The 14,667-nt window shown below is 35.8% G+C and overlaps 1 protein-coding gene across 4 annotated transcripts in view; it reads left to right on the top strand.

The window, feature by feature from the left end:
* MCPH1 (microcephalin 1) overlaps positions 1–7,056 on the top strand; it is a 314,170-nt gene extending 307,114 nt beyond the window's left edge. For all 4 annotated transcript variants that reach the window (XM_074287951.1, XM_074287946.1, XM_074287947.1 and 1 more), the window contains one exon: positions 6,895–7,056. In XM_074287951.1, coding sequence (XP_074144052.1) covers positions 6,895–6,947 — 53 coding nt within the window. In that variant the 3' untranslated portion in view covers positions 6,948–7,056. The remainder of the gene's footprint in view (positions 1–6,894) is intronic.
* The last annotated feature ends 7,611 nt before the right edge of the window (positions 7,057–14,667 follow it).

Raw genomic sequence — 14,667 nt, 5'->3', positions numbered from 1 at the left:
ATTGTATTCTTAGTGATGACCAGTAACTGTTGAGAAAACTGTGGATTTGAAAGTGTTCCAAGATTTATAATTACTAAGAAAAAGATGATAAATGTTGGGGGATGTGAGAAAACTGAGACATTAATGCATTGTGGGTGGAGTTGTGTTTTGGAGAGCAATTTGGAACTATGCTCAAAGGGCAGATAGCCTTTAATCTAGCAGTGCTACTACTACTACTACTGGGTCTACATTCTAAGGAAATCATAAAGGAGGGAAAGGAACCAACCACATATGCAAAAATGTTTGTACAGCTCTTTTTGTGGTAGCAAAGAATTGGAAAATGAGTAGATATCCATTAGTTGGGAAATGGATAAATAAGTTATGATTTGTGAAAGTAACGGAATATTATTGATCTATTAAATGATGAATAAGCTGACTTTTAGAAAGGCCTAGATTTACACAAGATTTACACAAACTGATACTGAGTGAAACAAGTAGAACCAGGAATATATTGTACCTCGTAGCAGCAAGATTGTGCAGTGATCAACCATGAAAGACTTGGTTCTTCTCAGTGGTTCAATGATCCAAAATAATTCTAATAAACTTTGGTACAAAATGCCTTCTGTATCCAGAGAGAGAAATGTGGACTCTCTGAATGTAAAACAGTATTTGCTATGTTCACTTTTTTTTTTCTTTTTTTTTTTTCCTTTGTGCTTTTCCCCTTTTGTTCTGATCTTTCTCTCCCAATATGAATCATAAAGAAATGTGTATTTTTTTAAAAAATTAATGTACATGTGTAAGGAGAAAAAATATAAAAAGGGAGAAAAATTTATAGTCACTTAACAGGAAAGCAGGTCTCTAGAATGGAAGTTCCTTTCAGTCTTGGTGTCTGGTATGGACAAAAAGGCAATTAGAAAACTATGGAGAAGATGATAGAAGAAATGTAAGTGAAAGGTCCCTATGTCATCCTTTAAAGAGATAGCGATACATCTTCCCAGCAGGGCTGAGTATGAATAGTTATCTTCCCTGGTTCTCACATCAAAGAGTTCTCAAAGAAAATTGGGTAGTGGTGGTTGGGGATTCTTATTGCTTAAAGAGGGAGGAATTCCCTCCAGATTAGAAGGATAGCTAGTTCTTAAGTAAAATGGTTGCATTTCTAATACTGATAGCTGCTCCTACTTCTGTTATATCCAATGGAACTTGCCTTTCCATTTGAACAGCTACATCTCTTCACTGAGTAACTATAGGTAGCTTTGTTGTATTGTCTATCCCCTTAACTCAGCAGTCTCTCACATAGCAAGAATAAGCCCCAAATACAGTTGCATTCTCCCCTCAAGTTCTGAAACCATATGCTCTGCTATAGCTCTTTCAGTCTATTGTGCTACAGATGAAGTGATATCTTCAGGGATACCTACTACTACTTTGTGCTTCATATAAAGAAGGACCAGTGATTGGAGTCTCTTCTCTGTTAGCCCTCTCAGCCAATGAGAGTGCTAGACTTCATGAGAAAGTCAAACAAGGCCAAAATCAGATCTGCTCTTAGTACTCTTCTGTTTGATTCTTCTCTGAACCAATTATTCCTCTGTTCTGTTCTTTGAATCTTTCAATTTAACAATCATCTCACTTACAGTCAAAACCCCATTTTATTTCTTGCCTGTTATATCTTCCTAAGTAACCAAATATTCCCAGAGTTCTACTTCCTCAAATGGAATATAATGGAGAAACTGTTTTATTTTCTATGTTCTATCTATCGATCTTCCCCATTATATTCCTCTGTTTTATGTAAATGATAAATAATACACTAACTAGAGAAGAGTAAAAAAGACTAATGGGCTTGTTTTCCCTGGCCATAACATCCTATAGTGCTTTCTCACGTCTCTACAGGTGTTTGGGAGTTAGAATACTAAAAGTGTAGCTTAAATTTTAAGATCTCAGTCTACCAATACTTTTGTCTTTCATATTTTATGTATTATGCTGTTAACAAAATCAAAAGCAATTTTTTTTTAGTAATTTCATAAACCTTTCAGTGTGTGTGTATGTGTGCATGTATATCACATTAGGCCTGTTTGAATTCCATCACACACTACAGCAATTCTTTCATGTCTGTCAGAGAGAGAGTTGTCTTCTCTGTCTCTCATGGAAGTGAGGTAAGGGATCGGAAGAAGAGAGAAGGAAGGGGAGGAAACAAACATTTATGTAGTGCCTACTGTATACCAAACACTATTCTGAATACCATAAATATTTTCTCATTTTATTCTTATAACAACCCTGGGAGGAAGATGCTGTTATTATTTGCATTCACAGATGAGGAACCTGAAACAAACAGTAGCTAAGGGCTTTGCCCTGGGTCACACAATTAGTATCTAAGGTCAATAATCTCTTCCTAACTCTAGACCTAATACTCTATCTCCTGTGCCACCTCATAGCAATTTGCCATTAATTTCATTACTTACAAACATTTCACACTTTATGTTCAGTGCCAACAACCTAGTTCAGTACTTGCTCCTCACTTGCATAATCGGTAATAAGATTAATTAGAGATCCTAACAAAAATGAGTTATTTTAACCTTACAGATATTAGTGACACATTGTGGGATGAAACCAATAACTATAATATGACTCTCATTATTCAAAAGATAGAATAGACAATCCTACCTCACACACTTACTAGCTATATGACCTTGGTCAGGTTAATCAACCCCAATTGCCTCCTCTCCCAAAAGAAACAGAATAGCCCAAGAAGTGTTAGAAAGGGATGGAGAGAGAATTGGTTTATATATTAAGAAGATAAACTCATGTGATTTTATATTTTTATTTATTCTCTATATACCTGTATATGTACAATATACCTGTATGTGTATTTGTCTTCACCATTGGAATATAAGCATCTTGCAAGTAGGAATAGATGATCTCTTGGGTTCCATGAGAGGAGAAAATGTTTTGTTCTTTGTATTTTAATCTCTAACATAGAGCATAATGCCTGATATGCAATAGGTACTTAATAAATATTTGTTGATTTATTAATTGATATGAGGAGATCCAAGAACCATTGAGGAAAATCTTATGGAGAGAATTTGGGTAAAGATAAAGCCAATAAAGAATTGATATTATTACTAGATTACACTAAAAATAATACAAATAAGAGTACAAATCTGGCACAGAAGTATGGTATAGTAGTATTAGAAGATCTTGGTTATCCAAATATTTCCAGAGACCCTGCTGTCTTTCTCATAATTATAACAGCTCATAATTTCTAGATTTAATAATAATCTCATTTTTTCAAAAAATAGAGGAACCTAAAAAAGAAATTCTGTTGTGAATCTGAATCTGACTTTTACAAACTTTTTTTTTTAATTTTTTTTTTATTCATTTTTCCAAATTATCCCCTCCCTCCCTCCACTCCCTCCCCCTGATGGCAGGTAATCCCATACATTTTACATGTGTTACAATATAACCTAGATACAATATATGTGTATAAATACCATTTTCTTGTTGCACATTAATTATTAGCTTCCGAAGGTACATGTAACCTGGGTAGATAGACAGTAGTGCTAACACTTTACATTCACTTCCCAGTGTTCCTTCTCTGGGTGTAGTTGTTTCTGTCCATCATTGATCAACTGGAAGTGAGTTGGATCTTCTTTATGTTGAAGATATCCACTTCCATCAGAATACATCTTCATACAACATTGAAGTGTACAGCGATCTTCTGGTTCTGCTCATTTCACTCAGCAACAGTTGATTTATGACTTTTACAAACTTGAAAGAAGTACCTCCTAGGGTGGAAATGATAGGAATCTTGGGCCAAGTGACCAGTCCATCTTTGTGATAAAATAGTAGAGGAAAGCTGGTATAGTTTGACAGGCATATTAAATTTGGATAGCACAGTTTCAAAGGTTCAGAGAAAGGACAAGAAGTGTAATGTGCTGTTGTCTGCAGAAACTGCCGATCGCTCTCTGGGAGGAGATCTGTTGTCATCAACTGCTGCCAACTCTGACCTTGTGTAGAGACTCTTTCTCCTCCAGAGAGCCGCTCCAACTCTGACCTAGAGCAGAGACTCTCCTCTATCTCTGGAGCGAGTGCCGCTTTCTTTTATCCTCCCAGAGAATGGGCGGGGGATAATGCAAGGGCTTCTGGGAAAAATTACTTCAGCCAATGAACTTGCTCCTCCTAAGCATGCAAGCTCCACCCCCAGGAGTTCACAAGTAAAACTCCCTTTAAAGGCCGGAACTAGAGAATTGTTAAATACCGACTTAGCACTTAGTAAGAACCTAATATCTCATTATCTCATTAGCACTTAGTAAGAACCTAACAAAGAAGAACTCCCTACCCTAAAATTCTTCATGGAAAATAAACCCCGAATTCTAATGATACAAAAGGAAGCAATTCCCATAATGAGAAAAAGGGATTTTGCCTAGAGCTATATAATTGCAAAAAGAACTAATGAACCAACTTCTATTTTTAAAAGATATAAATAGAATATAGAAATAACAGCAAATATATGTTTTTTTAAAATTGTATCAAGATCATTAAAGCTCAGTAGAGAATAGACCTTACATTTGGACTCTGTATTTACAGGTTTGATGTTGGAACAAAATGTGTCATGTTAACAAAAGGAGGTTTACTTAGCTCTGAAGCATTTTATTTCTATAGATGTGTTTCCCCTTGTCTCTGTATAGAAACATGGCTGAGCAGCAAGGCAGGCTTTGGTCTCTTATATTATCTTCAGATACCAGGTTGAAAGATCCATGATGGAATTTTTTATGACCAGGAATATTTGTTAAAAGAAGCAGGAGCTAACCAGGTCCTGGAACAACTTTGTTACCTTTTATAGAAAAGCAGGTGGAAGGGAACCCTAGTATAAACTGATTCTACCTCACTCAAAATAAATCAAGATTGGGGAGGAAAAGTAAAAATACAAATGATGTTTTTTAAAGTTAAATTAGAAGATGAAGGTTTTAAAAAAAAAGACTATGATCAGGACTCAGGATGAATAGGATAAAAGTGACACCTTGTTTCCTCTGAGAAGATAGTGACAGAATTTTGTAAGTTCAAAATAATAGACCTAGATGAACTATATAGTATGATAGGACTCTTGGAAGAAGTGATCACTCTATCAGAGATTCTGTGGCAAAGAAACAGAAAATAGCTGGACATATTAACCATACTTATAATTTCAATACCTATGGAATTGAAAAAATTATCAGATATGAAAACTGAATGATTTCTGAAAGATTTGCAAATTGGGAGCCTTTTCAAAGATGTGGAGAAGTCAAATGTCCTGATTTTCAAAAAAAGAAAGAAAAAAAAGATAAAAATTTCTAGAGCCTGTAAACTAGAGATCAGAAAACTTGATTTCAATCATTTCTGGAAAAATTATTGGATAGATAATTAAAAGGTAAATTATTAAAGGTGTAGTTGTTAGAACACTGACCTTGAAACTAGCAAATTGGGTTTGAGTCCCACTTCTGATATGTACTATGTGACTTTGGGCAAGACATTAAATTTCTTAGTGCTATTGACAACTCTTTTAAGTCTGTAAGTAACAGAGAAATTGCAAACCTGCATTGGTAGAAGAAATTTTCACATCTTAGAGATGATTTTGCCAATGAAATCATAGGTCCAGTTCTTATTCCTATTTTTAAATGGATGATTAATGAATATTTAGGAAATGAAGCCATAATCACACAAATTCAGTATTGTTTCATCAAGAACTAGCAGCATTTTTAGACTGTTAAATCAAAGGAGTGCTAGAGAAAGATAAACAGCATCATGAAGGGTCTTTAGATTATGTCATTTAAAGATCAAATGAATGACCTGGGGATTTCTAGCCCAAGAAGAGGGGTACATGATAGCTGTCTTCTAATATATCATGTAGAAGCCTGCTTAGACTTGTTCTGCTTTTTCACTAGGGAGCAGTGTGTGAAGATACAGAAAGACAAATTTAGAAACAGAAAGAAAAACTTGCTACCAGTGCTTTCCAAAAGTAGAATCAGGTACTTCCCCCTCACTATGGGTCTTCAAGTAAAGACCAAAAGACAACTTGTCTGATATGTTCTAAAGTAGAGTTTCTTAAATTTTTTCCACTTATAACCCCTTTTAACATGAGAAAATTTTACATGAATCCCCCAGGGATATTTGTATGTAAAATAAGTATACAAACCAAACATTTATTGATAATAAATCATTATTTCATGATCCCCACATTCAGTTAGATGACTCCAGAGGGGATCATAGCTCACAGTTTAAGAAAATGAGTTCTAGAGCATATTCTTGTTAATTTATAATTTAAACCCAATAACCTCGTAATTCCCTCCAACTGTAAGATTCTACAACTCTAGCCCTAACACTGATGGCTTTCAGCCCCAGTCAAAAGAAATTAAAATTGCCCTGATAAAGAAAGCCAAAGGAAGTGTTTGTTGCCATCTTTCATTAACAATTGGGTTCATTTGAATTATTATGATATTTCAGCACCAAACCAAGAATCTGCTCAGTAAATATTTTCATGGAATCATAAAACATTAAAGCTAGGTGGGATTTTAGGTCCAGAATTTCAGAGTTGACAGGAAATAAGTTAAAACATCTTTGCTAGAAGAGTCCTTAGAGAGCTAAGCCACCCCATCCCTTTACAGAGGAGGGAAATGAGGTCCAGAGTGTATAATTATCTACTCAGCAGTTAGTGAGCCTCTCTATATTGGTGCTCAGTACATGCAGTTATTTAAGGGCAGAGCGAAAACTAGGATTCATTTCTGAATCTATCCAGTTCTCCAACTATACTACAAGCAAGGTTTTCTTTTTGTAGAATTAGAAATATCTTCTTTGTTAATTGAAGACTATCATTGTGTGTATATATGCTTTCTGCTGTCATTTTACTATGTGATCATCCTAAATGATTAACTTTCTTTTCTTCTGCAGATTCAATCACTCAACACAAGATCTGTCCCTATGAAAACTACCTAATGCCATAAAGAAAAAGAAGTTATTCAGCATTTAGATGGCCATTGGGAACAATTTATGAACTTTTTTTCACATGTAAATTAAAATTACAAAATAAAAGTATAGAACAAATGAATGATACAGTTTTGTGCATCTTTAATGTGGTTTTTATTGCATGTTTTTGTCCTCAAGTAAACAGACAATAAAGTGTAACTTGGTGATTCCCTGAATCTTGTACATGAGATTGGATTAATAAATCCAAATGGTGTGCTGCTATGTTACAGATGCACTGATGCTTTTGTCATAAATATCAAGTCTTAAATGTTTTCATAAAAACAAAGAAAACAACATAATACTAAATAAAGTGTAAGGTTTTAATAAGTAATGGGAAAAAACTATACAATAGCAAAGAATTAGAAATTGAGGGGATACCCATCAGTGGGGGAATAGCTGACAAATTGTATTAAATAATTTAATGGAATATTAATGTGCTATAAGAAATGATGAACAGACTGATTTCAGAAAAACATGGAAAGAATTATATGAACTGGTGCAAAGTGAAATAAGCAAAATCAGGAGAACACTATACACAGTTAATAGCAGTTTTATTCATTGTTCAACTGTGAATAACTTAGCTATTCTTAGCAGTACAATAATCTGAGATAATTCCAATGGCCTCATAATGAAAAAATGCTATCCATCTTGAAATCTAAATGCAGATTGAAGTATACTATTTTTCACTTTCTGCATTTTTTTAATACATGTACAATCATATAAAACATTATTACCATATTAGTCATGTATAACCTATATCAGATACAAGCTAAGAACTAGGTATCAGAATGTTTGTGGCAGCCCTCTTTGTAGTGGCCAGAAACTGGAAACTATGTGGATGCCCATCAATTGGAGAATGGCTGAATAAACTATGGTATATGAATGTTATGGAATATTATTGTTCTGTAAGAAATGACCAACAGGATGATTTCAGAAAGGCCTGGAGAGACTTACATGAACTGGTGCTGAGTGAAATGAGCAGGACCAGGAGATCATTATATACTTCAACAACAAAACTATATGATGATCAATTCTGATGGATGTGGCCATCTTCAGCAATGAGATGAACCAAATCAATTCCAATAGAGCAGTAATGAACTGAACCAGCTACACCCAGTGAAAGAACTCTGGGAGATGACTATGAATCACTATATAGAATTACCAATCCCTCTATTTTTATCCACCTGCATTTTGGATTTCCTTCACAGGCTAATTGTACACTATTTCAAAGTCCGATTCTTTTTGTACAGCAAAACAACTGTTTGGACATGTATACATATATTGTATTTAATTTATACTTTAACATATTTAACATGTATTGGTCAACCTGCCATCTGGGGAGGGAGGGAAGGAGAGGAAAATTAGAACAAAAGGTTTGGCAATTGTCAATGCTGTAAAATTACCCATGCATATATCTGGTAAATAAAAACTATAAAAATAAAAATAAAAGACATTTAATAAAAGAGTAAAACTTGCCCTAAAAATAAATAAATAAATATTGATGCAAAATCTTAAATAACATATTAGCAAGGAGGTTATAGCAACTTATCACTATGCTACCACACTATAACCAAGTGGGATTTATACTAGGAATGCAGGGCTGATTTGATATCAGGAAAACTATCAGTATAATTCCCATATCAATAAACAAAAAGAAATCATATGATTATCTTAATAGATGTAGAAAAAGCATTTTTTAAAAAATCCATTCTTATTAAAAATACTAAAGAGCATAGGAATAAATGGAGTTTTTCTTAAAATAATAAGTAGCAACTATCTAAAAATCATCAGCAAGCTTTATATGTAGTAAGGAAAAGCTTGAAGCACTCCAGTAAGATCAGGAGTGAAAGAAGGTTACCCATTATCACCACTATTATTCAATAGTACACTAGAAAGATTAGCTTTAGCAATAAAGAAGAGAAAAAAAGTGAAGGAATTAAGAGTGGGTAATGAGGAAACAAAATTATCAGTTTTTGCAGATGATACGACACTATTCTTAGAGAATCTTAGAGAATCGACTAAAAAGCTACAAGAAATAATTAACAACTTTAGCAAAGTCTCAGGATATAAAATGAACTCACATAAATCATCAGCATTTCTATGTATTACCAATGTCCAACAACAAGGGATAGAAAGCAAAATCCTCACTTAAAATAACTGTAGATAATATAAAATATTTGGAAGTCTACCTGCCCTAGACAAAGTTAGATTTACAAAATACTTTTCACACAAATACAGTTAGATCTAAACAATTGGAAGAATATCAAGTGCTCCTGGGCTAGCCAAGTTAATATAATAAAAATGAAAATTCTACCTAAATTAATCTACTTATTCAGTGCCATACCAATCAAACTGCCAAGAAATTACTTTGTAGAGCTGGAAAAATGATAACAATTCATCTGGAAGAACAATAGTTGTGATATTCTTCTCTAAAATATAATCTCTGTGAGCAGATTTCTTAGGGAGCTTCTGGGAGCAGCTTTAGTTTCAGTTCAGAGTAATCACCCCGAATGCAGCCAGGAGTTAAAGTCCAAATTCTTTATTGTTTCCTTTTAATTCTTGTCTCTTTTCCTGGGGTCTAGTTAGCTTTAATAGAGGCCTATCTCTCTCTTTGGTTCCAAGAGCTCCCTCTGAATGCTTTCGAATCCAAAGGTTTGTCCTTCAGCCTCCATCCAGCACAAAAGTGGAAGTTGGAATAAAGCTTATCCCACCTCTGAGAGAGTGGGCTTATGGGCTTCTGTGGGCTTGTGGGGTTTCTGACTTGTGAATCTCCTGAAGACAATCCTAGTTAAGGCTTCTAGCTTATATATGTTCTCTAAAGGTATGAACTCTAGTGTGAGAACTAATATGTGGACTCTTTTAAAGGTGTGAACTCTCTTAAAAGTGTGAACTGTAAAGGTGTGAACTAAGGGCATAAGCATTGTCTCTATCAATTCCAGTGACTTAGCACCTTGTTTTTCAAGTTCTGGCCCATAACATCTCCTTTCTTTTCATTTAGAAAATAAAATGGTCATAACTTCCTGACTTCTCAAGGAGGTAAGAACCCCCCCAAAAAAGGTGATCACGCCTTCCCTAACTGCTCAAAAAAGAAGTGAAAACACCATAAAGAAGGTGATCAAGCTCTCCCTGGGGTCTCAGGAAGGGAGATGAAAACACCAGAGGAAATGGGGAATCGAATCAGATTAGCAGGTTTCTAAAGGGGCTCACTTGAAACAGGTATACATAAATCCATCAATATGGGAAATATTATACATAATTACATAAATTACATAAGCACATAGTAACATAATACAGGTTATTAGTGATGTAACAAATAACATGAATCAACATAAGGAATTATACATGTCCATAAGTCCTAGAAATAGTCCAAAAGGAATCTATTGTCCATTAGTTTATGTGCCAGGAATCCAATAATTCCTACAAGCTTTGAAGTCCTGCAATAGTCTTATCTTGTGTTAGGGAATCCAATGATTTCTGCAGATTTTGTTCTTAGGTCTTCTCCTTTGTTTCCAGATTTTTCTCTTTTTCTGTCTCTCCCTGATGGACAAGGTGAATATGGTTCGTTGGCACCCATCTGTTTCCTTCTCCATCTGAAGAAATACAAGCAAACCTTTTTCCCCAAGCAGTTAACCTGTCTGGTCCCTTCCATTCACCACTTTCTGGATCTCTCCACATCACCTGGCGATTATCTAAAGATAATGGAGCTGCTCACACTGGACACTGCCCTTCTGGTGGGTTATAAAACCTGTCTGCCGGAGCCAGTGCATCTTTGTCAAAAATTTAAAAATTAATGTTATAGAGAACTAAATTTAGAAGTTCCCTAGGGTTACCCGTGGCTCCCCCTTTCTTTTGTTTTTGGAGGAGTGTCTTAATGTCTCTGTTTCTCCTCTCTACTATTGCCTGTCCTTGAGGATTAAAGAGTATGCCAGTGGTGTGTAAAATCTTATATTGTACACAACAGTGTGCAAAATGTTTAGAAGTACCGTGTTTCCCCGATAATAAGACACTGTCTTATTATTTTTTTGGGACTAAAAAACACCAGAGGGCTTATTTTCAGGGGAGGGCTTATTTTAATGAACATTGACAGCAATTTTAATAAACAGGTAAATGTGAACAAAAATTTTTTTACCTTTATTCAATAATGATCATGTCATCTTCTTCAACAACATCGTCATAAGTATCCATACCTTGAATTCCAGCCTGGATGTCTTGCGCCAGCAAGCAAATCACCAGGGAAGAAGAGGATGACGCGCTCACTGCTGCAGCTCTGATTGGATGCAGCTCGGAACGCGACGTGCGTTTCACCCGGGAGGGGAGGGCGGCGCTGCTTACTGAAGGTACCGCTACGCAGCATATAGCGCAGGGGATCACCATGATGACCGTTTTCATAGTAAGTTCGATAGGGCTTATTTTCGGGGGAGGGCTTATTTTAGCGGAATATTAAAGAGTATGTGGGTGTCTTATTTTCAGGATAGGTCTTATTATCGGGGAAACACGGTATATGCAGGTCCATTATCTGTTTTTATTGCTTGTGGCACACCCATGATTGCAAATGCTTGTATAAGGAATTCAGTGACCACTCGGGCTGTCTCTTTTGCTGCTGGTATTGCAAAAGTGAATCCTGAAAAGGTATCTACCAAAACATGGATAAAAGATAGATGACCAAAAGATTTATAATGGGTCACATCCATTGTCCAGATTTCATTGGGTCTCAAACCACAAGGGTTCTTCCCTGGAGGGAATGTAGGAGCATGGAAAGAAAGGCAAGCTGGACAGTCTTTTACTATGCTCCTAGCTTCCTCTCTTGTTATTCCAAATTGTAAATGTAAAGCTGGAGCACCCTGATGATATTTAGAATGAGATTCTTGGGCTTCCTGAAATAAAGGAGTACTGGCTAACATAGTGAAAAGGCTATCTGCCTTTGAATTTCCATCAAAAATAGGACCTGGAAGTCCATTATGTGAGTGGACATGCAAGATATAAAACTTACCTGGATTCTTTCTCACTTGCTCTTGAAGTTCCTTAAAGAGCTGATAAATATTAGAAGATTCAAATTTTATTTGGGCTGTGGCAATTCTTTGTACCACACCTATTGAATAGGCCAAATCAGATATTATATTTATATCTCTTGGATAATAAGAGCTAGAATGACTGCATACAATTCCTTCTACTGAGTGGACTGAAAAGGAGTTCTGACTACTCTCTTTATGCTTAAATCATGAGAGTATATAGCACAAATATTTTGTTTGGATGTCTGTAAAGACAGTTGGTCCTTTAGGAAGAACCTTAGAAATCTTTTCTTCAAAAATCCATTGCTAATCATGTAATAGCCAGATTACCTTTAATGGAGATCCAAGTGCAAAATTTGGAGCTATGGCCAATAAAATTTGCCACTCTGGGATGGTTTCACAGCATACATTAATTTGATCTTATCCCAGGTAATTGTACTGCTTGCTTAATAGCCTTTATTAAAATTCTAGCCACAAGGACTGGGTAAGGAGTAAGGCTATGTTCTGGTTGTGCTGGGAGTTTCATCTACTCTGTCACACTGTCTCCTTGATGAAGGATTGCTATGGGTGGCTTTTTGTAGCAAAAACTGATATTTCCAAGGGTTTTTGAGTGACTCTTTCAACCATATTGAATAAAACCAGTTCAACTTCTCTCAAAGCCTCTTGAGCTTCTTTTGTAAGCTGGTGTGGTGAGTTTAAAGCATTGTCTCCCCTTAAAATGTCATATAGAGGTTACAATTGATTGGTAGTTAAGCCTAACACTGGACGCATCCATTGGATATCTCCTATCAATTTTTGGAAATCATTTAATGTGTCCAACTTCTCTGTTCTTAAAGAAAGTTTTTGTACTGTAAGCACTTTAGGGTATGCTTCATATCCTAAATATTGAAAAGGAGCATGCCTTTAAATTTTTTCTGAAGCTATATGGAATTTGTAGTTTCTTGGTGTTTCTATGGTCTTTTGTAGACATGCTTCTAACATTTGTTCCTCAGGTGCACACCCCAAAATATCGTCTATATAATGTAACAATATTACTTTTGGAAATGTTTTTCTTACTGCAGTAAGAGCAGCAGCAACATACATTTGGCAAATAGTAGGACTGTTTTTCATTCCCTGTGGCAAAATTGTCCATTCATATCTTTTATAAGGCTCAGCTAAGTTAACTCTGGGCCTGAAAAGGCAAATCTTTTCATATCCTCCTCATCTAGAGGGATAGAATAGAAACAATCATTAATGTCTATAACGCAAAGAGGCTTTGAGTAGGAGATGGAAGTCCAGGCTGAAGAGTTCCCATAGTTTCCATCTGTTCATTTACTTTTCTTAAATCAGTCAATATCCTCCATTTTCCAGATTTCTTTCTTACAACAAATACATGGGAATTCCAAGGACTTAGAGAAGGTTGTCCTTGGTCAAGTTGCTCCTATACTATATCTAATAAGGCTCTAATAAGGCCTGAATTTTATCACTACCTAAGGCCACTGTTCTATCCACTCTGATGTATCAGTTTTCCATTGGATAGGAACAAGTGAAAGTGTTGGCAGGCCTTCGACAGCAGCCCTGCCTAAAAAAACGAAGTACTCATTTTTAACCTTAATTGTAAAATGTCTCTTCCCCACAGACTGATGGGGATTTTTTCAACCATAAAAGGAATAAGAATTCCTATTTCATTTTCAAATGTCCATCTCAAAGGGGTAGCACTAACTTCAGCTGCTATTGATCCTCCTACGCCAGACATGTAGGTGTCTGCCTTAATCTTTGGCCAGTGACTAGGCCAGTTGGCACCTCTAATGACTGTGCAATCTGCACCAGTGTCTACCAATCTTTTTTATGGTTTTTTTAAAATAGTTTTTATTTACATTTGCATGGGTAATTTTACAGCATTGACAATTGCCAAACCTCTTGTTCTAATTTTTCCTCTCCTTTTGGCCCCCTCCCCCCCAGAATGGCAGGTTGACCAATACATGTTAAATATATTAAAGTATAAATTAAATACAATATATGTATACATGTCCAAACAGTTGTTTGGTATGCCATTTATATAAATAGTGAGCATAGGTCCATCAACTGTCACAGCTGCTGTCCAGTATATTCCTGGCCTCTGCGGCTTGAAGTCAGAATCTGGGCAACTATCACCAGATTGCTTATTAGGAGTCTGTATCAGTAAACCTGAAGCTACTACTTCTTCTGGTTGATAAGTCACACGTTCTCTACCTGTGTTAGTGACTGGGATATTAACTACACATTTCTTCAGTTTCCCACATCAGTGTATGGATGAACACTGTTTTGTAAGTACTCTCAGGAGGTGAAATGGTCAAGCCTACTGTCCCTGGAGCTAAGGGATCCATAGGCCAGACTGGAAAAGATTTCACCTCTCCAGGGGATATCTCAGTAGTCCCTACTGCATACAACTCTATTTTTCCTAATTGCAATCCTTTTTTCCCCTCCAACTGCTTCTTGGCTGATAGATAAATGTAATGTTCTCTTCTCTAAAATAAAATGTTCCCTGGGAGCAGGTTTCTTGGGGAAGGACTTCTGGAGATAGCCTTCATTTCAGTTCAGTTTAATAACTCTAAATGCAGCCAGGAGTTAAAGTCCAAATCCTTTATTGTTTCCTTTTAATTCTTGTCTCTTTTCCTGGGTCCCGGTTAGCTTTAATAGAGTCCTATCTTTCTCCTTGGTTCTAAGAGCT

Source organism: Sminthopsis crassicaudata, chromosome 2, assembly GCF_048593235.1.
Source record: "Sminthopsis crassicaudata isolate SCR6 chromosome 2, ASM4859323v1, whole genome shotgun sequence".
In the NCBI taxonomy this organism is placed as follows: Eukaryota; Metazoa; Chordata; class Mammalia; order Dasyuromorphia; family Dasyuridae; genus Sminthopsis; species Sminthopsis crassicaudata.
This window is presented reverse-complemented; position numbering and strand designations above follow the sequence as displayed.